The 26,932-nt window shown below is 43.0% G+C and overlaps 2 protein-coding genes and 1 pseudogene across 2 annotated transcripts; 1 reads left to right on the forward strand and 2 right to left on the reverse strand.

Moving 5' to 3' along the window:
• Nucleotides 1-99: 99 nt before the first annotated feature.
• Nucleotides 100-3,575, reverse strand: LOC129190090 (high-affinity choline transporter 1-like; annotated as a pseudogene).
• Nucleotides 3,576-7,784: 4,209 nt separating this feature from the next.
• On the reverse strand, nt 7,785-15,163 carry foxo4 (forkhead box O4). Its single transcript, XM_054792883.1, has 3 exons — nt 13,452-15,163; nt 10,317-11,777; nt 7,785-9,707 (listed from the first exon to the last, which is right to left on the reverse strand). The coding sequence occupies exons 1-2, from the start codon at nt 13,890-13,892 to the stop codon at nt 10,329-10,331; spliced, it is 1,890 nt and encodes a 629-aa protein (XP_054648858.1). The 5' UTR covers nt 13,893-15,163; the 3' UTR covers nt 7,785-9,707; nt 10,317-10,328.
• A 2,880-nt stretch (nt 15,164-18,043) lies between these two features.
• Nucleotides 18,044-26,673, forward strand: ubl3b (ubiquitin-like 3b). The gene is made up of 6 exons (XM_054792934.1): nt 18,044-18,189; nt 18,701-18,812; nt 23,574-23,682; nt 23,801-23,887; nt 25,138-25,215; nt 26,518-26,673. The coding sequence occupies exons 2-6, from the start codon at nt 18,786-18,788 to the stop codon at nt 26,568-26,570; spliced, it is 354 nt and encodes a 117-aa protein (XP_054648909.1). The 5' UTR covers nt 18,044-18,189; nt 18,701-18,785; the 3' UTR covers nt 26,571-26,673.
• The last annotated feature ends 259 nt before the right edge of the window (nt 26,674-26,932 follow it).

Here is a 26,932-nt window from a genome sequence, read left to right on the forward strand (position 1 = left end):
ATTAAATAGTTATTTTTCCCCATAAATCAAAAGCAAACCATTCCCCCATTGGCATCTACAGTGTATATGACTGTATTAGTAACATATAAACAATACATGGCATTCAATACATTGCTTAACTAAGTGGATTGATTTCATTATTACCAACCATTATTACCATTTCATGTTAACTCTCAGCTCCAGGTATCTTGCCCTTGTCTTTTTCAGTAGCATTGCTGATTACCATGGGAATCTGTCGGCTTTTCACCTTACTTTTCACCTCACTATATGCATGCACAGCATAAATATAGTGCTAACAGGTGCGTAATGCACATACGTGCCCTTTTCAAGAGTGCACCCTGGGAAGTGGAGTATGACTGGCAACCCCAGAGAGGGCTCACCGCTCAGAAATCTCAACACCAGAGTGGTGAAGAGGCCCGTGATGGCACCGTATCCATTGGAAATGTCAAAGAAGATGGTACAAATGAGTTGAGGGAACATAAAGATGTAGGATATGCTAGCGCCTAGTATCCAGAATGACATGATGCTGCCTTCAAGGGAGGTGAGGGGTGCGCCAGTCAAGCCCACCACCAACACGGTGATGCGGACCACCCACTTTAATTCCCTCTCTGACGCCTGGAGGGATGGAAGACATGGGAAATGGAACCCATGTGACCTTGCTCACCCTCAGGAATGAGTAGCATTCAAATCTCTTACTGTAGTCCTTAGGATGCTCTTATAAACGTTGGTCACAAAGATGGAGATGGCTGCCAAAATAAGTGAGTCGATTGAATACATCACAGCAGCAGCAATTGCAGCAATACCAACAATGGACACGTAATTTGGGGTGAGGTGCTGCAAAGCAATGGGCAGGATCTGACTGGCCTCTCCGCACTCACATGGGGAAGGCGATCCGTATCCCGTCTGGTTCCAGTCTGTTACCAGATGTAAGGTTTGAACACTCAAAACATTCACCAATGTACCTCTCCTCTGTACCTGTGGATAATGCCACTGCTCCGATCAGCACGGATGGGATGGAAAAGATGATGATGATGGGCGCTGACGATCCTGGCTGTGGCTGATGAAGAGGCTGACAGGATTCTCTGGTGGTAATCTTGACTGCCCAGGTTTCCTAAAACCTAAAACAACACCCGACTGCATATACCTGTACATACAGTATATTTGCCTTGCACACAGCCACCACATGTGACATGTGATGAAGATGCTCTCATCTTCGTCCGTGACCGAGCGCCGCAGCCACCTTGTTTAGTGGAAGAAGATGTGAGCGTCTTCATCGCATACAGCAGAATGGAGAGGCGACAGTGCGCGAGGACACAAATATAACGCAGAGAGATTTGTGAGGTCTGATTTTATTGAGGAGGCATTTTTATGATGCAAATGTGTTACTCTTTTGAACGCACATTGTTTTAAGAAGCCAAACTCTTTACTTAAATAACCCAGCAACTATGCAGAACTACGTTCCTCGTCAGGGAAATCCGACCAGAACTGGGACTCATGGGACCAAATGAGGGGGGGTAAGTCACTGTTACAGTGGGGAGGGGTGCCTACTGACCTCGACTGAGGATATAGTTGGACGGTGGAAGGAATACTTTGAGGCCCTTCTTCTTCTTCCATAGAGGAAGCAGAGTCAGCGGACACGAACACGGACAGTTCTATCACCGTGGCTGAGGTATCTGGGGTAGTCAAAACGCTCCCCAGTGGCAAAGCTCCTAGGTTGGATGAGTTTCGCTCTGAATTCCTCAAGGCTCTGGATGTTGAGGGACTGTCTTGGCTGACACGTCTCTTCAACATTGCGTAGAAGTCGGGAACAGTACCTCTGGATTGGTCTCCCTTTTCAAGAAGGGTGACCGGAGTGTGTGTTCCAACTATAGGGGGATCACACTCCTCAGCCGCCCTGGGAAAGTCTATTCCAGGGTGCTGGAGAGAAGAGTACGACCGTTAGTCGAACCTCGGCTACAGGAGGTGCACTGTGGTTTTTGTCCTGTTCGAGGAACACTGGACCAGCTCTACACCCTTGCAAGGGTACTGGAGGGTAGTTGGGAGTTTGCCCAACCGGTCTACATGTGCTTTGAGGACTTGGAAGAGGCTTTCGACCGTGTCCCTCGCGGTGTCCTGTGAGAGGGGCTCCGGGAGTACGGGATTGGTGTCGCTCTACCACGTGCCATTCGGTCCTTGTACAACCGGAGCAGGAGCCTGGTTCACATTGCCAGTAGTAAGTCCAGCCTGTTTCCATTGAACGTTGGCCTCCGCCAAGGCTGCCCTTTGTCACCGATTCTGTTCATAATTTTCATGGACAGAATTTCTAGGTGCAGCCACGGCATCGAGGGAGTCCAGTTCGGTGGCCTTAGGATCTCATCTCTGCTATTTGCAGACGATGTGGTCCTGATGGCCTCATTGGGCTGTGACCTTCAGTGTTTACTGGGGTGGTTTGCATGTGACGCTTCTTAGATGAGACTCAGCACCTCCAAATCCGAGGCCGTGGTTCTCAGTCAGAAAAGGGTGGACTTCCCCCTCCGGGTTGGGAATGAGGTCCTGCCCCAGGTGGAGGAGTTCAAGTATCTCGGGGTCTTGTTCACGAGTGAGGGAAGGTTGGAGCGTGAGGTCGATAGGCGAATCGGCGCAGATAGGGTGGAGGAGCTCAGACATCCGGGAGGAACTCAGCGTAGGGCCGCTGCTCCTTCACATTGAGAGGAGCCAGTTGAGGTGGCTTGAGCATCTAGTCCGGATGCCTCCCGGACACCTCCCTGGTGAGGTGTTCCACGCATGCCCAGCCGGGAGAAGGCACCGGAGCAGACTCGTAATTCGCTTTGGATGCGAACGCGTTGCTCACCACGGCTGTTGGTCGCCATATCCAGCCAGCTAAAAAAATAGGCTGCCAAATGACTGTGCTGCACATTTCTCCAGGTGTGGGGTAGTGAGGTCTAACTAAGATGATACTATCATAATCCTGCTACTTGGCATCCGTTACACATGCACACTGCACTGCTATTTGTTGTATTCTGCTGGTCAAATTCAGATTCAAACTTTTGAAAGTTTATAAAATGTTGTTTGAATCTGATGTTTTGCGGCTCCAGACTATTTTACGTGAGCGAGGGGGTAAAATGACTATTTTGATAGCAAAGGTTGCCGACCCTTGGCCTATACATACAGTATACACAAGCAGGCTTTGATAAATACACAAAGCATGCGCTGGATGGGGAACAAAGCTAACATTCAGTCAGGAAAAGATCTTACCTATCAGTAAAGACAACTTGACTGTAACTGGCATGACAGCCCAGGCCAGTCCAAAGTCTGGAGAGTAAATGATCTCACTCAGTCCTACATTGAAGCCTCCTCCAATGAACGTAGCTGGAAAATGCAGCGTATGCATTCATGTTATTGGCAAGCTCTTTTTGATGTCCAAACTTTGCCATCAACCACGAGAAGCTCGTGTCTTACCTGTCATGGTGAAGACTCCCACCACCAGGTGTATCCCCCTGTTTCCCAGCAGCGTGACCACCATCTGACCTGCCAGTGGTCCGCACCAGCAGGTAGAAGAGCGCCATCACCACCACGCCTGCGACGTTTACACTCATTGTGCACAGGGAATGATGACAACCACGCTCGCATGCAAACACTTTGTTTGTGTGCTCCATTTAAATTTTATCCCTCAGCCGCTGCGGGAGTCTGTAATGGAGAACTCACAGCAAAAGGATGAACTGGTTTTATGTTATTCTGGTGATATGTTAGTCATATGTTAAGGGGGCGGGGCCAATCCACCTGACTTTGTTTTTACCTGAAATTGTACGAAACTAATTTTGCACTATTTGACACAAACCTGAATTTGATTCCTATTCCAGAGTAATACAAATACATTGGAAATGAATTGTAGAATTTGGAATGCATAAAAAAATGAATGAACAATTTCAATGTTTTTCTTCTGCCACCCCACGGGACCGCCCTCCTGCCCAGGGACGGAGCCGCCCCCCCACCCCAAGGAGACCAGGGCGGCAGAGGTGGAACACCCAGCACCCGTGCCGTGGCAAAACTTGGCAGGTATTCTGCGAAGCGAGTTTAGTGGGTTAGCGAGCTGTGTTGAGTGGAAAGACGGACTGGCGTGTTCAGCGAAGGTGGCTCTCTTTTAAAGCAGCTCTATCACCGTGGTAACTTAGCCTGGTCGGGACCAGGTTATGTCCAGGATTTCAGCTTAAAATCAGCCATGAAAGTGCTGCTGTTTCACTGTTTAACTCATTTGGAGAAGACATCACCTTTTATTTAGAGCCTACGAGGTTCCCGAGGGGGAAAAAAATGTAAAAAAAAAAAAGAGCATTCCCTGATGATATTATCCATCTATAAACCCAGGGAATATGCTAGATATGCTCAAGCGAGCGCCAGAAATAAAATGCAATAAGAAGTATTAATAATTAATGTTAGCAGATGTAAATGTCATTAGAGTCCTTGCGTGAGTGCTGAGCCTGTTAGTCTTCTTATCTGACTTTATTTGATGGAGGAACAAACACTCTGAGGCATCAATCAACTGCGTTAATTTTTTTTTTTATATAAACAGGAAACACCGCATAACACCGCCATCTAGTGGTCACAACGAGATACAGCGGTTAATATTTCATTCAACTATGACATCAAAAACGAAAGTTGTTGCCCCAGTGTTTTGTTTTATTTTTTAAATGTATAAGTGTTAATATGTCAAATTTGATGATGAGCGTAGCCATCTGTGCTACAATGCTAATTGTGCTAACTGTTAGCAGCTAACATTACAACCGCAACATCATGATAGGTTAGCCTAGTTGCTGAATAAAAACACAACGTTGGAACTTACAGCGCCCATGTTTGTGGTTGCCAGATAGACTGTAGAGCTCAGTACCCATCGGAGATTCGAACCCAAGTCTTCCTGATCTCCAGACTGACTGTGTGGCCAACATGCTAACCACTACCACCGTGGGCTTTCCCCAACCTGATTTTCCAAAAATGACAAGTTTATTTTGTTTTATTTTTCTTTACAACTTTTTTTAAAAAATGACCCCCCCCCCCCCCCCATTTTTGCTATATAGTCCCATAATATATTTTTTCCCTGACCTAATTTCCCAGAAATTACAACTTTATTTAATGTAATTATTTGTTTGTTTGTCATAACATTACACTTAAAAAACAATAATATTTCAACTTTATGCAACTAAAATTTAGTTATTTTTTCTCATAATACTACGATGTTTTGACTTTATTCTTGTAAAATTACTGCTGATTTTACCATTTTTGCTGTTTTTTTAAGTTTTTTTTTGGTTTTGCTTTCTTGTTGAATTATATTTTTTAGAATGTGCCATGGCACCAAAATGGCCCCCGGGCTGCAATTTGAACACCCCTGCGTTAGGTACTCATAAACAGCGCTGAGGGATGGACACCTACACTCCTGATCACAAATACTGAGACCAGTTGAAACATTGCAACAGTGTACATTTTGCACTGTTGAGTCTTAAGGAGGTTCGAAGTCGAGCATCACAACACAAAAAGAAGAAATGGGAGTGAGACAAAAAAAGCAATTTTTTCAAATAGGCTGTTTTGCAAAGTTTAAGATGTTGGCAAAAATGTAGATTGAATGTGATTTATTGTCAGGTATTCACACTGTCATCATCTCTTGATGGCAAAGGCAAAACAGCCTTCTCTCTTTGAAGACGGTGGGATTGTTGATCTGCATAAGCAAGGCCCCTCGCAGCGCAACATTGCTGCTGAGGATGGACGCAGTAAGACGGTCATTTCAAACTTCTGAAAAACATCCTGAGGCCCATGGAACAAAAAGAAAAAAGCACGTTTGGAATTTGCACCAAACATGGGACATTGAAAGGTGGAAGATAGTTTTATTCTCCCTTGACGGTCCTGATGGCTTCCAACGTTACTGGCATGACAAGGAGATCCCACCTGAGATCTTTTCCACCATCATGATCCTTCAATGGAACAATGGAGCTTCAGGTTGCGCAGGGGCGTCAAATGGCAATCGGCTATGTAGAGATGTCGCAAGGAGGTGTCCCTCATGACCGAAGGCCCTCGGCTGTGTGGTGATGACTGGCTTTTTCAACAGGCCAACGCTGCACTTCACAAAGGACTTCTTCCAGAGGAATAAGAGGAATAATCTTTGGACCATCTTGTATGTTCCGCTCATCTAAATCCAAACAAAAATGGACATTTGCACATTTTAGGTGGCTTTTGGGTTTTTTGGAGCTATGCTTAAACTTTTGATCAGCGGATGAACAGCCTATTTCACTTGAATGCTTCTTTGCAATAAATTGCTTTTTTCTCTCACTCTCATTTCTTCTTTTTTGCATTTTGAAGCTCTTCTTAGAACTACGACGGAGTGTTAAGGCCACATTGGAAAAAAAATCTGTGATTTTGAGAATAAAGTTGTAATACTTAAAAACTTTTTTAACTTCTAAAAACTCATTTATTCAGACTGTCTTATGACACATGATGATTAAATGTACTTTAGTTGTGATTCTGTGCCTGTATTTTTATTTTTTATTTTGTTTTAGTTGTTTTTATTTCCATTTTATTCGATATTACCTTGTTCTCATTTGCTAGAACCTGTTTTTACTCTTGTGAAGCACCTTGGGCACCATTGGGATGTTGTAAGGTGCTATACAAATAAACTTTGATTTGAATATTACTTAAATAAAGTTGTAGATTTACGGGAATAAAGTTGTAAATTCACGAGAAAAAAAGTTGTAATATTATGTCATACGTGTCAAAGGGAAAATAAAGCAGATTTACGACCTTATTCTCGTAAATGTACAACTTTTTTTCCTTGTAAATTTACCATTTTTTCACATAAATTTATGACTTTATTCTCGAAATGTCCGATTTTTGTTTTTTTTTCAATGTGGCCCTAACACTCCGTTGAAATCTCAGATTTTTTTTCCCAACTCCGCCACATTGAAATTTTTTTTTTAGACATTTTGAGAGTAAAGTCGTAAATTTACAAGAAAAAATGTTAAATTACGAGAATAAAGCAATATTATTATGTGTCGTACGTGTCAAGAGGGAAAATAGAGCAAATTTACGACTTTTTTCTTGAAATCTCAGATTTTTTTTTTCAACTCCGTGGAGTATTAGGGCCACATTGGGAAAATAAAAACTGAGATTTCAAGGATAAAGTTGTAAATTTATGAGACTAAAGTGGTAATATTATGTGTATGAGGGAAAAAGAGCTTACTTACGACTTATTCTCAAAATTTCAAGATTTTTATTCCCCCCCCCCCCAACTCTGTGACATTTTTTTTGCAATTACTGTTACAATTTTGCATCATAGGGGATCTTGAAAAAAAGACTACAAAGGCCGTGGACTAAAGTGGGTTAAAGCAGTTTATTGACTTTGAAAGTTGCTGTTTAGAACCGTTTGTCAGGTCTAGCTTGCAAATAAAGAAAATAGCAAAGTGTGGGATGGGGCGGGGGGGTGGACTATTGAGATGAATCAAAAATGAACATAATTGTCTTATGAGCAACTGGCCCACCTCTATAGGATAGTTTTACAACAACAAAAACAACCTTTGCCATGTTCTAAAATACTGAATAATGGGGGCAGGTTTAGATTTCAAACATATCGTGGGGACTAATCAACGCGATACAGTGAAGAAAACAATTTACAGAAGAAGAAGAAAGGGAAAGACAACTAAATACAACAACAGCATCCAGTTGGAGAAAAATCTTCAAATGTCATGACATAAAAATAAATGGATCAAATAGTTTGTTTGAATGATTGGAACGTTATATTTCATCTATTTAAGTGACCAAGTTGGGGACTACATATATACTGTGTATACATATATATATATATATATATATATATATATATACATATATACATATATATATGTACATATATATATACATATATATATATATATATATAGATAGATAGATAGAAAAAAGAGGATTCTTCCAGGCAACTTCCACCAAATTGAAAGAAAAAGGCCCTGATATGCACCATATTCATATCATGTCCATCTAGCACCACTCAAAAGCAGAAAAAACAACACATGCTTTTTTTTTGTTGAAGAGCTTAACAGTGAAATGATTGAATGCATTTAACTGTACACGGTGAACAGCAAATGAAATACACATACAAAAAGAGAAAGAAATATAAAGAAAAGCTTGTCTCTCCGCAGTATCATCATGCTAGTGTTTTATGACATTGGCAGTCCACAAAGCCCCCCCTCCCCCCAAAAAAGGGCTAAGCTGGTACTGAAATGCATAGCAGGAGAGCTTTTGAGAAGACACAAAATGTTGGTTTCCAGTCGCAGCAGAACATATGTAAAATAAATACATTTGTTTTTTTGTTGTCGTTTTGCTTTCGTCTTTGTTTTTCTTCCGAGCGATCCTGAGAGGTAACGGTTGTGTGTTTTCTTTTGTTTTTGTTTTTTTGAGATGAGAACTGCAGAGAAGAAGCTAGAAAAATACAAAACCTGGCGAGGCCTCCACAAATGTCACAAAGCTTATTTATGATGAACGGCCCCAGTGCTCCCGAAATGCCATGCAAATGCAAATATTAGTGTTCCTTTGGTTATGTTAAAAAAAAACAAAGACATCATCTACATGCATTTACAAAAATAAAAAGTATAGAAAAATTGCTATTATCTGAAAAAAATGCATCCTCCAATGTAAAAAAGTTAGTAGTAATATATGTAGCATCTCTTTATTATCTAGTATATTAAAGCTATTACCAAATATATTCTTTTCTTATTATTATTTCTTTCAAGTTAGCACTGGAAAGTGATGACAAGAAGCTCCCAACACTTTTTTTTGTTGTTGGTTTTAAAAGTTTAAAATTTCCTTCAAGATGTCATTGAATTGTCTTGATAAATCTGCATAGCGTGTCCTCATGTGCAACTTGTACATTACATATCTCAATGAAATGTTTGTCAAAACCCAAATATTGCCCCTGTGGTGCAGGGGACCTAAGTGCTATGAAAATGCCCCCCCCCCCAAAAAAAACACATCATTTGTTGGCAATTTAACCTCAAATGCCCTAAAAAAAAAAAATTAATCACATGACTTCATTTTATTAGTTAAACAGCACATCAGGGAGGTTTAAAAAAAACCAAAAACTCGCATCTAACTACTTTACACGCCGGATGGAAGTTGAAAAAATGCAAATAGTGTTGAATCAGCCAAAATAAAACAAAATGAAAAAGCCACAATGTATCGTCTTCAGTTGAAATCGTACTTGTGTGACGGTCGCCGGCCACACGGCTGCTTTTTTTTTTTGTGTTTGTTTGTTTTTGTACCATTCACTCCCGCTTGACATGGTCCTGTGGGATGAGAGTCGAGGGGGGGGGGGACTGGCCACAAGTGAGGTCTCCCATCCAGAATCAGGGTACCAAAGCATGGCGGATCAATCAAAGCACGGCCGTACCGCATCCACCCAAAAAGATGGAACATCTTTAAAAACTGTTTAAAAAAAAAACAAAGAAAAAAAAAGTCACATCTTTTAAAATCATCAGTGAGAAGGTGGGGGGGAGGACAGTGTTTGCATAGTAGGCTTCATCTGCATGTCCTGGTGTCCATGTCTCCTGATTGTCCACGTCTTGGCAGGTGAGACGGAGACGCGTCTGCTTTCCTTATGTAGCTATTTAGCTAGAGGAATGCCGCCCGTGGTTTTGTCCTTGCGGTGATGAGGTGATGAGGTCAGCTTTGGGAGAGTCGGGAGGGTGGGTGGACATGTCCTGGAAGACACAATGTGAGTAGAATGTTCATTTCCGTATTTCCATATTGACCCAAATATAAGACCACTGTGAAAATACATCTTAGTAGAACATGATTTAATTACCGTATTGACCTGAATATAACAGCAGCCTGAATATAAATGTTAGTAGAGTTATTCAATTACCGTACTGACTTGAATATAAGAGCTGCCTGAATATAAATGTTAGTAGAAAGTTATTCAATTACTATATTGACTTGAATATAAGAGCAGCCTGAAAATAAATGTCAGTAGAAAGTTATTTAATTACGGTATTGACCCAAATATAAGACTACCCTGAAAATGAATGTTAGTAGAAAGTTATTTAATAACTGTGCTGACCCTGACCCACGTCTATTTTTAGTGTTTTCAGTATCAGTGAAACTGCAATTAAAGAAGGATACCGTCCGTACTGACCCGAATGTAACACAATCCCTCTTTGGAAAATAATTTAGAATAATAAAATATTTATAATAATATGATTAATATTTTTAAACCAAAATCAATCTTTTTAAGATGAAAATAAATAAGAAAAATGGAAGTGGAGGGGGTCACTAGGGTAGGTACTGTGACGGGGATGAAAGACGAATACCTGACAAAGTCTTTAGCTGGGCACCCAGTTGTGGGCGGAGCCCTGCGTGGTGGCCGGCCCCACATAGCCTTGGCCTCCTGGCAGGATGGGGTCAAAGTTGAAGTCGATGCTGTCTCCGTCCATGAGGTCGCTGTTGATGATGTAGTCCACGTCGCAGTCCAGGTTCTCGGTGAACATGTCCACGTCCAGGTCTGTGGGCAGACGGTCCGGTGCCGCCTGGAAGCAGGACGGCGCGCCAAACTGAGCCATGCCCTGCAGAGCGGGACCGGCCGGGGGGACGCTGTGGTGAGTGCCGACTGGCGGTATGGTGGCGTGCTGTGCTTTGACCGCAGACATCTGAGGCATGTCTTGGGACATCCCTGCGAGGATCATGCCCAGGCTCATTTGAGAGTGATGCTGGTGTTGTTGGTGCTGCTGATGGTGAAGATGCTGCTGCATCTGAGCCTGTAGGCTCCTCGGGGCCACCGTGTTGGGTTCGAGGCCCTTGCCCAGCAGTAGCTGACTGGGTTTAGACCGCACGCCCACCACTGAGGACCCCAGACCCATAAGGCCCACCCCGCCAGGATTTGGTATGAGAGGGTCCACCTGGGTCATGAGGACATCACTCGGAGGAGGAGAATCCGAGGTGAGCAGCGCCTCAAGGCTGGAGGGCACGTGGGCGCTGTAGTGACCCGACCCATGAGAGCTGGAGCTGGACAGAGGGTTGAAGAGTGAGTTGCTGAAGGTGGAGGGCTCTTTGCTGTTGGCCCCCACTGGGACCTGGTTGCCCGTGTGGGGGGACGTCTGCGATGGCTGCAGCTGGTGAAAGGAGGAGAAGTTGGAGCCGCGAGGCAGCAGCGTGGAAGCGGACGGTAGCGGGGTGGGGGGTGCCGCAGGAGCTGTGCTGGGGCTGGCGCCCCCCTGCTGGCCGGTCATCAAAGTCAGACCGTCGATCAGATCCAGCTCCTCCATGAGGGTCTCAGTGAGCGTGGGGGTCAAGGAGCTGGCGGTGTAGCGACCCAGCAGCCCGTCCTCAGGGAGGTTATCATCGTCCTCTTGGCCTGGAGCGATGGGTGATAGACGCCCGCTCAGGGTGCTGGCGTTGGAGCTGGTGCGCGGCCGGAAAGTGGTCCACATGTCGGCGTCGTCCAGGCTGCCTCGAGAGGAGGGGCTGCTGCTGCTGACTCCCCACTTGGAGAACTGCTGGGATGAACTGGGGCTGTCTGCGCCATTGGACGCCACGTTGCCGTCACCTTGCAGAGCTCCGCCGGCCCCCGCGCCCGCCTGTTTCTTGGTCTGCTTGGCCCGCATGCGGCTCTTTAACAGCTTGCTGCTGTTGTCCATAGAGGCAGCTCGGCGGCGGGGAGCTTTGCCCGTTTTACCTCCTTCGGGGTTGAGCATCCACCAGGAGCTCTTTCCTGTTGACTCATTGTGGACCCTCAGAAACTTGTTGTGCAGCGATAGATTGTGGCGGATTGAGTTCTGCAATCAGAGATGGGAGAAAAAAAGACATTTATAGCATCAAGTTGCTGCACTTTAAAGTGTTGATTCTCAAACTGGGGTGCCAGTACAGCGGATCCCCGCACATTTGCAATTTAGCATTCGCGGCCAGGCAAATATGAGGCTTTTTGGTCCAAAAAAAAGTAGAAGTCGGTAACAATTTATGAATATGTGATATTTGACATTTATGTGACATTTTTATGGGCATATTTATTACTCACGGTTTTCCGGCAAATGCTGGTGATCCTGGAAGGTAACCTCCAAAAGTAGGAATCTACTGTACCACAAATCTGTACCACTAGATCAGGGGTGCTCATCCTTTTTCAGCCTGCGAGCTACGTTTCAACTAACCAAGGGCCTCACTTCTAAAACTGTGCATGGAAATCTGACCAAAAGGCTGCGTACGCCACAAACCCAAAATTTGCGTACGGAAAAAAATATTCAGACCTAAAAAAAAAAAAAAAAAAGTGGCGTACGCAACTCCACCCCACGTCACGCCCTCAATTTGCCTTAAATGGTAGAAGCTCATGAATGCGCCTTTTATATTTAATGATCCTTGATTGCATTTCGCTCGGTTCTTCTGAATCATGACTGCTGAGAAGCGGAACTTCACTGAAGCTGAGGTGGAAATCTTAATTGGAAAGCTGGAGGCCCGTAAAAACACAATATTTGGAGGACACAGCTGTGGCTTTTTGAACAACAGGAAGATGAGCGAGTGCAGGTAGTGCCCACTGTCGATAGCGTCAGTGGAACTTAAAAAAAAAAGTGGCCAGATATCAAGGCAAAAAATGCAACCTATGTGTGTTGTTTCAAAGCACAACAAAAGAAAATAATTATTGAATTGATAACGTGATGTTTGTTATAATTCATATTAATCGAACACATAATATTATGTGTAACTAGAGGATCTAGAATTTCTGGAGAAATTGTGTGTGAATGCGAGTGAAGGGATGAAGAGGGGAAACACAGAAATGAGCAGAAAAGGCACGAGTGTCAAAGCAGAAGAGGCGAAGCCACTCGGAAACGTGCCAAAATTTAAAACAGATGTAGGAACGATACCTAGCACGACAGAACTAAGTGTTTAGATAAGTCTCTACTTATGAAAACGGCTAAAATGGTACGATGCCAACATTAGCATGCTAACAATGGTAACATGCTAGTCTGCGTGTGTTTTTTTAATGTATAAGACTTTAGGGGAGGCACAGAATAAAGAAATACATATAGAATATATACTAAAATAAAGTACAGAACAAAATAAAGAAATACATATTTTGCAAACCTGCTAAGGTAACTTCATTGAAATCAAAATGAATTGATTTGTATTTCCTACCACAAGAGACAACTTTAAATATGCTACCTTTGTTTATCGTGAAGTTGGGGAGAATATGATATGGTACCACAGTTTAATAATCCATGTTGTAGAGCATGGGCAGTTTTCCAATCAATGGTCGCATACAGAAAAATATAAGTACAGTATTTAGTTATATATGTCATTAATAATGAATTGTATTTTTACAATCTGAAGTGTGCCAAAAATGTCCCCAGGGGCTCACTTTGTACAGAAATGTCAAGCTTTTGCATTTACTTGTACCTAATATTGTGCATGGTTTAGTGCCGTACACTTTCTGTTATGTCAACAATGATGCGTTCACTGACCTTCCAACCAGCAGAGCTGTTGCTGTCTCCTTTATCTCTGAAGTAAGGCACCGTCTTGACCATCCAGTCGTAAATTTGAGCCAGAGTGAGCCTCTTCTCAGGCGAGTTCTCTATGGCCTGGCTGATGAGGTCTGCATAACTCTGGTTGCCCCACGCGTTACGCCGAGATGACCCCTTTCTGGGCGTCGCGGCGGCCCCACCCACTCCGGCGATGGCTCCGCCCTCGGACGCTGGTGACGCTTTCTCCGGCTCGGACGTGATTGGCTGCGGCTCAGGCTTGTCCTCGTCGTTGGGCGGGGTTCCAGCGGCGGACTCCGTGCCGTCCGGGGTCTCCTGTTTGACAGCCGAGATGTCGGGCCTCGGCAGCGGCCATGTGCAGGAACGGGGCCGGCTCTGCGGCTCGAAATCTGGGTCAATGGGTGGCACTAGCGACTCCTCCATTGTGACGGTGCTCGGTACTTCAAGGCCCCCCCAAAAAAAACACCGCTTAAAACAACATCAACCTCTTCAATCCTGAGATGTTACAGAAAAAAACAATATGCTGCACACACTGGAGCCTACAAAAAAGACGTAATAATCTGTGCACACCAATAGCAGCTCCAGCTAATCCTCAGATTGGAGATTAGGGAACCCAAATAATCTCCTTAATACTAACTATCATAAACCTTCTGATTTATACAGGAGGGAACGAGAGCTCTTTTGTTTGGATGAAATAAAAACAAAAGCACCACAACATCTGGGGCTGGCTATTCTTAAACTGAAAACAAAAAATATGATCCAAAATAATCCAGTCAACATGAACAACGCATTAACATTTTGTGTTGTAAATTCATATATATATATATGTATATATCTATTTCTATCTATTTATATATATGTATCTTACAAAAAAGTAGTTCCTGTAGAAAAGTTTGTTTACAAGAGTTGTGCACACGTGAAGGGATTATCTGGCTGCTGCTACGATTTGTAAACAACAACGTAAAAAGTCCCCAGACAACACCTTCCACGCTGACAGTTCAAGCCTGAAGACGCACCTGAAGCCCTGCAAAGTCTAAAAACCTACAAATATCCAATGTATTTTATGGCGACTACTGTTTAAAAAATGAATGTGCTGTTAGTATTACTTCCTAACAAAAAGCGTATAAGAGAAATACGCGTAAAGGCAATTTAGGTGTGGACAATCCGCCACATTGCGGCCAAGCGCGTGTCACCATCTGCCATGTTTTCCACTCGTGCCGCCGCACACGATGCCACGACAAGCGGTTACAAAACGCCTCTCCACCGAGGCCCGGAGCTCCAAATCCAGCTTCGACCTGCGGTCTGCTAGCAAATCCCTTCCGAGTGAAGCCTTCCTCGGGATTTGTTAAATTGAAGCCGGGTGGTCCTCCGGGCTACGTCGCTCCGAAAACTCGCCGCACTTTGAAAACAAGCACGGTAGCCTCTCCGTAGCGTTAGCCGCTTAAGCTCCCCCTGCTACTCCGGAGTTTTACAATGCGCCGAAAAGTCCTCCGAGAGCCGCCGAGAACTCGCTTAAAGTAGCCGATTCAAGTGGTCGGCGAGTTGGGTAAAAGTTGTTGTCGTCCCGGTGGTCCAAATATTCACTCCTTGGGTGTCTTTAATAGTTGTTTGCTTTTGTTTTGTTTTGAGTCGAGGCGAAGACTCCCTTCTGACGTCTGTTTACCACTGTCAAGCAAAACGCTCCGCGCATGCGTGCAGCGGCATTCTGGGAAATGTAGTCGGTCAGTGAGAAGAGGGCAGTAAACAGCTCCGCTTGTACCGTTTATAGGGCATTATGTAACACTTTATGACACTGTCCTAAGTTCCAGGTACACACGGGGCAATTAGGACGTGGGCAAACACAATGTGTTTTTCATCAAAATGTCTCATTAAACAGTTGAGAACTTTCATTTTTTTACTTTTACTTTATCACTGTACAAGTATTAGAGTATTTTGTCAGTTTTTTTCATGTATTCATTTTCTATACCACTTGTCCTCATTAGGGTCACAGGGAGATGGAGCCTATCCCTGGACTGATTGCCAATCGCAGTCCAGTCATACTGTATATACAAACAACCATTCACACCCGTGGACAATGTTGAGTCTCCAGTTAGCCGAACATACGTGTTTTTGGGATGTGGGAGGAAGCCAAAGTACCTGGAGAAAACCCACCCATGGACAGGGAGAAGAAGCTGTTACACAAACTCCACATGGAGATGCAGGAATGGCGATTCAACCGTCAACTGTGAGGCCGACAAGCTATACCACAAAGTCTCTGTACAGCTTTTTTTATTTTTATTTTTAAACTTTTTTCATAATGTTATTTTTTCTACCCTTTTTCCTTTCTTTTTTCTTTCCTGCATCACAGCATAAGCTATCATTCCATTGCTACACGATATCTATATCTTTAAAAACAACAAAAAAATACTTGTGTTTTCTGTTGTCAGCATTGTCAACTGACAACTGACCACATATTATTGTATCCTCAAAATGCCCATAATCAAACCTAAAATATCCACCCATTGATGTTCTATAAGACCGCTTGTCCTCATTGGGTCACATGTGAGCTGGAGTCTATTCCAGAGGTACACCCAGGACTGTTCAACAGACAATTATCTGGCATTAGAGTCTAATATGCATGTTTTTGGAATGTGGGAGGCAAGTACCTGGAGAAAACCCACACAAGTACTGGCATCATAAAAACTCTCCAAAGAGATGTTCCAACAAAGATTCAAACCCAGATCTCCAGAGGCGTGAGGCTGAAGTGCCAACCACTAGGTGACCGTGCATGTTTGTCACACTTAAATGCTTCAGATCTTCAAACAAATTTAAATATTAGTGAATGACAACACAAATGAATACAAAATGCACTTTTTAAATGAATTTTTTTATTATTAAGGGAAAAAAAAAAACAAACCTACATGGCCCTGTATGAAAAAGTCATTGTCCCCTCTGTTAAAAAAATAACTGAGATTAATTGAGGTCTGTCAGTCTGGAAAAGGTTATAAAGCCATTTCTAAAGCTTTGGTACTCCAGCCAAGCAAAGTGTGAGCCATTATCCACAAATGGTGAAAACATGGAAGAGTGGTGAACCTTCCTAGGAGTGGCCGGCATGACTCCATCAAAAGAAAGACAGTGGGCAAAAACGGCCTGCATAGCAGCGTTCCAAGTTCAAAACCAACAAAAAGAACATTAAGGCTTGCCTCAGTTTTGCCAGAAACCATCTTAATGATCCCCAAGACCTTTGGAAAAATACTCTGTGGTCTGACGAGACAAAAGTTGAACTTTTTGTAAGGTGTGTGTCTCATTACATCTAGTGTAAAAGTGATGTCGAATTTTAGAAAAAGAACATCACACCAACTGCAAAATCTGGTGGTGGTAGTGTGACGGTCTTCAGGACCTGGAAGACTTGCTGTGATAAACGGAAGCATGAATTCTGCTGAAGAAGAATGTCCGGCCATCTGTTGGTGACCTTAAGTGGAAACCAACTTGGGTTCTGCAGCAGGACAATGATCCAAAACACACCAGCAAGTCCACCTCTGAATGGCTGAAGACTTTGGAGTGGCCTAGTCCAAGTCCTGACCTGAGATGCTGTGGCATGACCTTAAAAAGGCACTTCATGCTGGAAAACCCTCCAATGTGGCTGACTGTATTTTATGACAGTTGTTTCTGACCTCTCCAACTGGCAAGACATCTTTGGATAACAATTGTACTGTATGTGGGGAACAAAGTGTACTGCTGGCTGCTGGTTATTGTTTACCTGGCCGTAACCTGTTAACAGTATGTTCTGTTTTTTACTTGAACCTGATAAACAGGAAGCAGGTGCACAGTGAAATAACAAATGCAAAACAAAGTAGACCAGATGTAAGAAAATCTGTCCACACTTTAAAAATGAATATATAATGTTATGTGTAATGTTTTGGTTCTGTTTTTCTCCCACTGCTCTTGTGTGATGATTAACATCTATTTCCTACTGTAACAGAATGTATTGTATTTTGTACACCATACTTAATTTGACGAGGCTGTTATTTGTTCTCCCCTTTTGGTTTAATAATTATGACGACTATCTCTCTTATAGATTTATACAGTATTCAGTGTCTATCTGTCATATATTTTAGGTTAAGTTGTGGGCATTTTGAGTCCACAATAGCATTGTTAGAGTTGATAATGACACTGTAGATGCCGAGGACAAAAATAACACGTGGCATGATATGATATGATACGCGATAGAAAATAGAAAGATGGAGACCAAAGTCCTTTCACACTTTGCTGTACATGTCCTACAGTTTCCCATAGTTTTACACTTTTTACAGTGACAGTCATGTGAAAAAAATATTTTAAAAAAAGAGTCCATGTAAAAGGCTTCCAAAGAGGGCATGTGTGATTTTCTCTCTCAGAAATCTTTCGAATGTATATTAATAATTGGCTTCTAAAGTTCTAAATGAAATAAATTACCTTTATTATTACGTTAAACTCAAGAGAACGACCGACCAGTGTGACTTGTTGCTATTTTGAGGCTGGATAAACGACGCGGCGTGTTGAACTTCATCTCCCAGCGCCCTTTACGGCTGTTTTGTATGTTTACAATCAGCTGACATCCGGCGTCTTCCCGTCCATTAGCCAACGATACCCACTTTCAGCCTTTCCAGCTGCATTCGATATTTTCCTCTGGAAAAGCCTCGATTCGACTATTTTCCCCACTTTACTGAATGCACAATTCCATCACAAGCATCAAATGCAGGTGAGGCCGACGGAATGGAAAATGAGGGCGTACATCTTGCTAAACAGTTAGCTTCCTTAATAGCCAGCGGCAGTGTTGGCAAAAGCTAATGCTAACATTAGCTTTAACACCCCCCTTCTTCGCTGGGTTTCGACTTGTGTAACTTGCCGTTGTCTCTTGACGATCAATTCCAGCAATTCATTGAAATCATATAGTTTACATTTTAAAGCCAGCTAATTTGCAGCGATAGTTGCATCGGCCAATTTAAGATACCCGTCCCTTTAAATAGTAGCTAGCTGCTAAGATGGTGGGGGGGTGTTCGAAGGCTTGTGGCGTATTGGTGTTATTATATCTTAAGGTAGAAAAGCTGCAATGTGTTAATTGAAATGGAGTGCAACGCTCACTTCATAGGTCATGATTTTTCTACGCCGTCTGAGCGAGCAAGACATGTAAGCTGTCCTAATAATTGATCCTGTACAGTCCTGGTGCCAGACTGTGCTATAAGCAGCTCACTTGGTGTTGTTTGTGTTAGGGCTCTGGCCCCGTCTCCAGCAGCTGAAGCACGCCCGTCCTGCCCTCTCTGCTCCGGGTCCACTGCCTTCTGTCCTCGCTGAGCCATGAGCACCCACAGGGATCTCGATATGGTGAGTGAGGGTTTCCAATAAACACAAATAATGGTCCCGATCGGTGATCTCCAGCGTTTTTTTTTTTTTTGGGGGGGGGGTGCCATTGCAATTGTCATTTACCGAAAACAAAGAAAATCACAATATAAAATTAAAACACTGCATGAAACAATAAGCAGTAGGTTTTTTTTTAACCATCCAGTCTTCAATGTCATTCTGGAAAGTTCTGGAGACATGAGGTTTGGTGCCCTAGCATGCCTGGAAACTATATTTTACTGTAAACAGCCGCTGCCATAATGACAGTTGCCCTTACCTCTATTGGTCTGGTTATTTTTTTTTTCCAGTAGCCCCCGTGCGAAAGCTTGTTAATGTACTGCCGTTTATGTTTTCATGCACGCACTGGCCAATTTTGACCACCAAGACGTGATGTCAAAGTCAAATTGATTTTATATTATAATTCACTAAAAGAGAGAACACTAGTTTCTGAAATTGTTAGAATTTGCATTGATTTTGATGTTATTTTAAAAGAAATCAAATAAAATGTTAAAGTTGTATTTATTGACTTTTGTATCAAGAATGTTTTTTGTACTGGGGTGTTGATGCCGTGGTCATTATTGTATGTACTGCAGACTTCATTTACCATTGTCATGGTGCTGATATTACAGCATCATTTTCCTCAAACTGAAGCCATTTTTGGCTGTATAGGTAGGCGGAGGGTGGGGGCAGGGGTGATGGATTAACCAATGTCCATAAACACTTAGCCCGAGACAGTAGCTGCAGCTCCTGCGAACACCATCTGTCTAATCTCAGTTAAAACGTTGCCCTACTTTCCTTTTAAGGTTTACACGCCCATTGATTAAGTCCTGACCCTGGTGCACCCACCCCGAATTTTGGAATGGACACATTTACAGCACACATTTATGGGGTGGTTAGAAAAGAGTCAGTGTGGTATTGGCTAAATCAGAATGCTTACAATGCTTAGAACAATGAATGCCAAGGCGTCAGGCAGTATGTAATACCATCCATCTTCTACCACTCATCCGAGATCAGGTCGCGGGGGCAGCAGCCTAAGCAGGGAGGCCCAGATTTTCCTCTCCCCGGCCACTTCGTCCAGCTTCTCCCGGCGGATCCCGAGGCGTTCCCAGGCCAGTTGGGAAACATAGTCTTTCCAACGTGTCCTGGGTCTTCCCCGAGGCCTTCTACCGGTCGGACTTGCCCTGAACACCTCCCCAGGGAGGTGTCTGGGAGGCATCCTGACCAGATGCCCAAGCCACCTCATCTGGCTCCTCTCAACGTGGAGGAGTAACGGTTCTACTTCGAGTCTCTCCCGGATGACAGTGCTTTTCACCTTATCTCTAAGGGAGAGCCCAGCCACCCTATGGAGAAAACTCATTTCGGCCGCTTGTACCCGCGATCTTGTCCTTTCGGTCACTAGCCAAAGCTCATGACCATAGTAATACATTTTGTAAAATATTTTAAACTTATGCAAGTTTTCCCCGTGCGTGCGTGGGTTTTCTCCAGGTACTCTGGTTTCTTCCCACATTCCAAAAACATTCATGTTAGGTTAATTGGAGAGACTAAATTACCCCTAGATATGAATGTGAACGTGAGTGAGAAATGGTTGTTTGTCTGGTGACCAGTCCAGGGTATAGCCCGCCTCACGCCCTAAGTCAGCAGGGATAGGCTCCAGCCAACCCCTGCGTCCCTACCGAGGACGTTTGTATTTATTATTTATTTATTTATTTATATTCATTAAAATTATTATGGAAAAAAAATCTTGAATAGTGTATAAATATAGTGAATAGGTAATAAATATATGTATGTGTACAGTAGCATTCTAAAGCCACATACGTAGAATAACAATGAAAAGAAATTAGAAATAAGAGTAGTTTGGAGAACATTTTGGGTGCAAAAATTTTGGGCTTTCGTACAATATTACAGTACGTTTGCCCTGTAGTGTATCAATCTGCGAAATGGAGTGCCTAAACAAAGCAACCTGTGCCTTGCCGGCTCACTGTCCTTGCATTTGTGTGGAGTGCAACTGCTAAATAACCCTCAATGGGGCCACAGAAAGTTGAGAGTGCTAGCACTTTGGTAAAGAAGATGAGAAACACGATTCAATTTGATCCCGCCAGGCTGTACGAGAAGTCCTTATCAACAAGTTCCATCCGTTTATTTGGCATTGTTTTTCTTCATGTAAAACTATAACGAATCTCTGTGAAATGTATTTTTTGTTTATACGTTTGGGTGTCTGGAATGACTGAATTGGATTTACGTTATTTGGTTCTCGTATGTTTTCATTTTTTGTCGGACCTTTTTGGAACGAATTGGTAACAAAAAGCGAGGTGACACTGTAATATCGCAAGCAGTCGCAGTATATACATACAATACATTTTGCAAATCAATATAATTTACTTTGGGGATGGAATAATAAAGGAAAAATTATTAATGGTATATATTGAAGAATTGAATTTCCTTTTGTAGTCTTAATTACAATGAAATGTCGTAATATAGGCTCTAAGAAACAGAAATTTCTGTACATTGAAAGCCTTGTACGATGCCTTAATCCTCCATTGTTGTCCTGTAAAATATGCAAGCATACATTCATAAGGGAGCATAAGCTAAGTTGTTTTTTTAGGAAAATGTACCTAATGTATCAAGAGCGGCTAAGCCTTTAAGAGCTATGATAACCCGCTTCATAGTAAAAAAAAAAAAAGTAATTTCTACCAGTGTTTGAAGGATTTCACGTCGGCCTTTGGATTGGAGAACCTCAAGGACATGTGCCCTGGAAGATGTTGCCATGGGAAACCAGGCAGATTTGAGGTTGTTTTCACGGCGGATGAAAGGGATGTATGCATTGGGGGGCGGGGGGGGGACGGAAGCTTGTTAATATGACATGGGTATGTAACCCCTCTTTGAGGTTATTCAGTTCAATGGGGGGAGGGAAGTGTGGGGCGGGGCTGGTAGCGAGGGTCCACAGTGGCAGCGTCGTATTTGTAAACAGATCAGAGAGCAGGATTGTCCCGCCTTGACGTCACACCTCGTGATTAAGTCTCTTTGTTCTCTCCTCCGCCGCTCTTGAAGTTGATGTTGCACCTTGAGATGAAAAAGAGGGAACCTCGCACAACTAGCGGTCGACATACTTTTTGTCTTCTTCTCCAAAGTGACTCGCAGAAGTAATTCCACTTTGTTGTCAGTTCAGACAAGAGATTGGGATTTTTGTCGTGCGTTTGCCAACATCTTTCTGTTGTCTGTGTTTTGTGTCCAGCAAAAGACAATGGACCATATGCACATGCATTCTTTCTTCTTCTATAGTGTTGTTGTGTGTGTTTACTGCACCACATGTAGGCGCGTCTTATGTATTACTCTAACCCGCCTGCTTCACATGGCCCGCGCCGGGGCTCAAACACAAGACCCTGGGAATGGGAGGCGATAGCGCTGACCATTGGGCCAAAAGCCCGTACTGTCGACCCAGCATTCAGCGCAGCTCTTATGGCCAAGGGAGTGAGGGTTTTCCAACCTACGCTTGTGCAGCTGCACTGGCTGTCACCCATTACACTACATCATTTTCACGCAGTGAGCCGTTCTTGTGTAGACGTGAGAGATCAGTATTAACTGATCTGTATGGGTAACAACTAACCCTGTGTGCACAGGGCCTTAGAGGTTCCTCTATATATGAGCTTATATCTCTGCGCCAACAAAGCTCCATTTCCATCATGTGAGCTGCATATTAACCAAGCTACGGCGACATTGTTGTTATTATTATTGTTATTATAATTGTTACGCCCAAGAACTATGTTACTGGCATAGTGACACCTCACCACACCACACTGGCTAGCTACTAGGCGGCTAGCGACTAGCTCCACCACACACTCGCTCACAATGCCTCAGGCCACTAGCGAAAAGTAACGCTACATATTGGAGCTGCCGCCACTGCTGTTGTGTTTTTATTTTTGATGCTAGGTGTGGCGTTCCTTTCTATGTTGCTATGTGAAATCAATGCGCCCAGGAAGGAAGTTCCCAAAATACTGGAAGTATTTCATGTTATCGTGAATGTACCTGGAACTACATACACTACATGCATGGATAGAAAACCATAAAACCTTGTTGGAGGTCTTTGGAGGTGTTTTAATAGCGGGCTTTCTATGTGGAATAGGTGTGTCCTTTTACATGCATTAATTAGCCGCCTCTTTTCACCTCCTTTTATATCTTTAGAACGCACAGAAAAGAGAAAGATGTGTTGATGTCTCACATAAGGATTGTGGATGAGGGGCAAAATTCCCCAAAAAGTGAACTTCTCCTTTGAGAACATGTCGGACAAGTAGACCCCTCTTTATTTTTAGTTCTCGGTTTGACGAAGTTGCCTGGTGGTAGTTTCCCCTCAATTAAAGATCCTCCCATGGACACATGCGCTGCCACCCCCACCCTTCCTTCTTAGCGACGCACTGGCCATGTAAATTTAATAACATGGCCCAGAGCTGTCTGGGACACCTGGGGTTATCGCATTAGGCCAACAGCCCGGACTGGCGGGCGCTCGCCGGCCTTCAGCCCCACCCTTCTCTGTATGTCGTCTGGCAAACGGTCCTCACTTTGCCTTGCGCCCTCAGTAAACGAAGGAACCTTGTGGGAGGGTGGAGATTCACAGTGGATGTAAATCTCATTAGGCTGGAATGCCCCCCACGTGTCGCCTCATGTCCGAGGAGGTTAGAGTGAGAGGAGGGATTCCACCGTGGCTGGATTGTACTTGTGATCATGGGGATTGTTTTTGTTTGACTGTTTCAGGTACACCTCCGCCTCATCCTGGTCAGTGGGAAAACACAGGACTTCACCTTCTCACCAAACGACTCGGCCACAGACATCGCTAAACATGTATTTGAAAACTGGCCCACGGGTGAGCACAGTTTACAATTCTATACGTTTGCATTTGCCGATCTAGTTTGTGTGACATTATTACACAGCAGCTTCTTTGGTGCTCATAACGGTGATGTTTGTGTGTCTTTGGCCACCAGGATGGGAGGAGGAGCGGGTGAGCAGCCCCAGCATACTCCGCCTCATCTTCCAGGGACGCTTCCTTCATGGCAATGTGACCCTTGGAGGTGAGACAGTGGCCGCAGTAGCTCTGACTACGTGGGGTGCACCACCACCACCAGGCAAATTTAAGAAACAGCTATCAACATGATGGTACATAAACTACAACCATAATAATAAATATACTTTATTATTTAACATGCAGTGGATCCTTGGTTAGCATTGAGAATTTACAACAACATTTCTGCTTAGAGTAGTATTTGTTGCACAGTTTAAAGGGTCCCTTACATGATTTATCAACATTGCTTAAATATGTCAGATATTGTAGTTAATGCTGTAATGGTAAATTGCAAATGGTAAATTAATAACAGATTAATTGTGTTGCTGCTGGATGTTTATAGTATCCAGGTGATACTTAAGTTTTTCTTTTCCAAAAGAGGAATGTTTTCAGACAAAAATGGACAAAGCAAGTGCAGAGAACGAGAGACAAATGGACGCCCACTGCTAGTTCTGTTCTTTGCAGTGATCATTTCACTGATGACTGCTGTGAAGGAACACCTGTACAAAAAGCATTTGGCTTGAAAGTACGGTATAAACACATTTTGAAAGAGGATGGTATTCCGTCGGTACAGAGGAAAAAAAGAAAAGAACGACATCAAAGTTGCTACAGAACAGAGTAACTCATATCTTCTTTACATAATGTTTTCTAAACACTATTCCATGATAGCGACAAGACTGTAAGAATTATACATGTTGTATAAGCATCTTTTCACAGCAATATGTATGTTCACTGTGGGGGGTTGGCTGCGATGGCGCCGAAATATGAACTAAATCACGCTATAAAGACCACTTTAAGCTCATTAAGAAGCTGATTTAAAACAATAATTGAAGGATAAACAACTCCAGAGTAATTTGCACTTACCGTTCTGTGTTTTGAAGGCGACCGATCTTTATAATTACAAACAATATATTACATTTTTAAACAAAGCTGATAAATCATGTCAGGGACGCTTTAAACATAGTGTTGTATTAAATGTAAAGAAAGTACATGTACACAAATCTATGACTATAACAATCATGACGAAAAGAAGGTTTGTATCGTATCGGCTGGTATACAACATTGCAGTATCAGTATTGGAAATGACAAAGTGTAACCTGTACAGACATATGCAGTATTGTAGCAAAGCAGATGTAACTACGAGAGCACTCTGGGTGTATCTTGTTGACTGCAAGCATCATGTGTTTCTCCTCAGGCTTTGAATACTAAGAATTAGCTGGAAGGGTTTGACGTTACAATGTGTTTATTCTGTCTCTGCAGCTCTGAAGTTGCCTCCGGGCCGAACCACAGTCATGCACCTGGTTGCCAGGGAGACTCTTCCAGAGCCCAACTCTCACGGTGAGCACTCCCGGTGCTGAACAAATAAATGTATTACTGTAGGTCACTCACTACCCAGTGGCAGTTCTGTGCCACAGCAACCTTAAATTAACAGCACTGGTAATGACCAAAATCTTTTTTGGTGTGTTTCTGTAATGGGTAGATGAGTATGGTGGCACTCTTTAACCAAAATTGAATTTTTAATGCTAAACCCCCCCCCCCCCCCCCCCCCCCCCCCCCCCAGAAAAAATAGTAAAACACATTATTATTTCTTGATTAAGATATCAAATGAAGTTAAGTTATTCATTGCAGTTTAGTTTCATGTGAAAATGACTATTGAGTTGTTTCATTTTTTTACCTGTGAAGTTGTAAACAAGCTATAGAAACATTGCTAAAATATTTATGTATAGCACTGTGGCCTGAAAGCCATAGATTGGGGGTCTGCTTTTTGTTAAAAAAAATTGAGTTACGGCATATCATTGAAAAGCGTAAGCTCGTAAAATTGTAAGGAAACAATGTTATTTTAGTCGCATAGATTTGAAATATTAAAGAAAAAATATGTTATTAGTAGGTATGTCCCATAGCCCACCGATAACATCGGCCCTTGTCGATCTTGCTCGGTAGTGAATTAACGTTTCCCATATTTGTGATTTTAGAAGTAGAGGATTTGTATGTTCTCTATACGCTGCTCTTATCAAAGTGCATTTGATGGATCATTTGCATGTAAAAACACACTCGACAGCAAGGAGGAAGTGGAAGAGTGTGGAGGAGTGTAGCATGCAGAAGTTTTCGTGTTGGAGGGAAATTTTAACGCATGCACACACACACAGTTTAGTTCCAAATGTGAAAATTGTGAATAGTTGATTGATTGTTGATTTTTATTTTGATGTAAAACAACCCTTTTTTGTCTTGTGTTGTTTAGATATTTGAGCTGTCACCAAAGCAAAACATTTGTGTCAGTGAAAGTTATGCTTGAAATATATCTTTTCACAAAAAGCTGGTTGTCTCCCTGTTTTAGTAGGGAACTGATATTTTCCTGAAACTTACCTATGTTCTACTGCTGATTACTAAAGAACGGAAAAAGGTAAAAACAAACGTCTTTTTTTTCTGATGAAAGACGGGGTCTAATCTTTCTTTTGGTAGGTTCCACGTTTATAGAACGCAATATTCTGTGTGCCTTGAAAGATCAGTCCAAATGGTCTAAAATGACCGCTACATCTTTGGAAAAATGTCTGGGATTGAATGAGTGAGGGGATGATTCATCAACAGTCAATTCCACACAAGGCCTAATCTCACTCGTTGGTCTCTGTGCTCTCTTTGTAGGTCAACGAAACAGAGAAAAAACCACAGAGAGCAATTGCTGTCTCCTCTTGTAAGGAAACAACCCTTCCTTGTACCCTTATCTATGTACCATATGCACACACACACACACACACACACACACACACACACACACACACACACACACACACACACAAACATGGTCCTCTTCCTCATGCTGGTCATCGTGTCAGCGGTGGACTAAATCACTGGAAGTCTAGTTGATGTTTTGGTTGAACTTTTTGTCCTATTGGATGCTTTTTTTTGTGCCAACGTATCCACACGCGAAACACTACTCCAGACAAGTATCATCATCATCATCATCATCATCGACTGTGCCCGTGTCGAACTGCTGGACACGTTTTTAAAGAACATTTTCAAAAATCGCGCTACATACACACTTCTGCCTGAAAGGAGC

Source organism: Dunckerocampus dactyliophorus, chromosome 11 (genome assembly GCF_027744805.1).
Source record: "Dunckerocampus dactyliophorus isolate RoL2022-P2 chromosome 11, RoL_Ddac_1.1, whole genome shotgun sequence".
Lineage (NCBI taxonomy): Eukaryota > Metazoa > Chordata > Actinopteri > Syngnathiformes > Syngnathidae > Dunckerocampus > Dunckerocampus dactyliophorus.

Coding starts and splice junctions, on each gene's coding strand:
- foxo4 (XM_054792883.1), bottom strand. CDS start 13,892: ATGGAGGAGTCGCTAGTGCCACCCATTGACCCAGATTTCGAGCCGCAG. Junction 11,778..13,451: donor ACAGCTCTGCTGGTTGGAAG/GTCAGTGAACGC, acceptor CTCTGATTGCAG/AACTCAATCCGCCACAATCT.
- ubl3b (XM_054792934.1), top strand. CDS start 18,786: ATGAGCACCCACAGGGATCTCGATATG. Junction 23,683..23,800: donor ATTTGAAAACTGGCCCACGG/GTGAGCACAGTT, acceptor TTTGGCCACCAG/GATGGGAGGAGGAGCGGGTG. Junction 23,888..25,137: donor TGGCAATGTGACCCTTGGAG/GTGAGACAGTGG, acceptor CTGTCTCTGCAG/CTCTGAAGTTGCCTCCGGGC.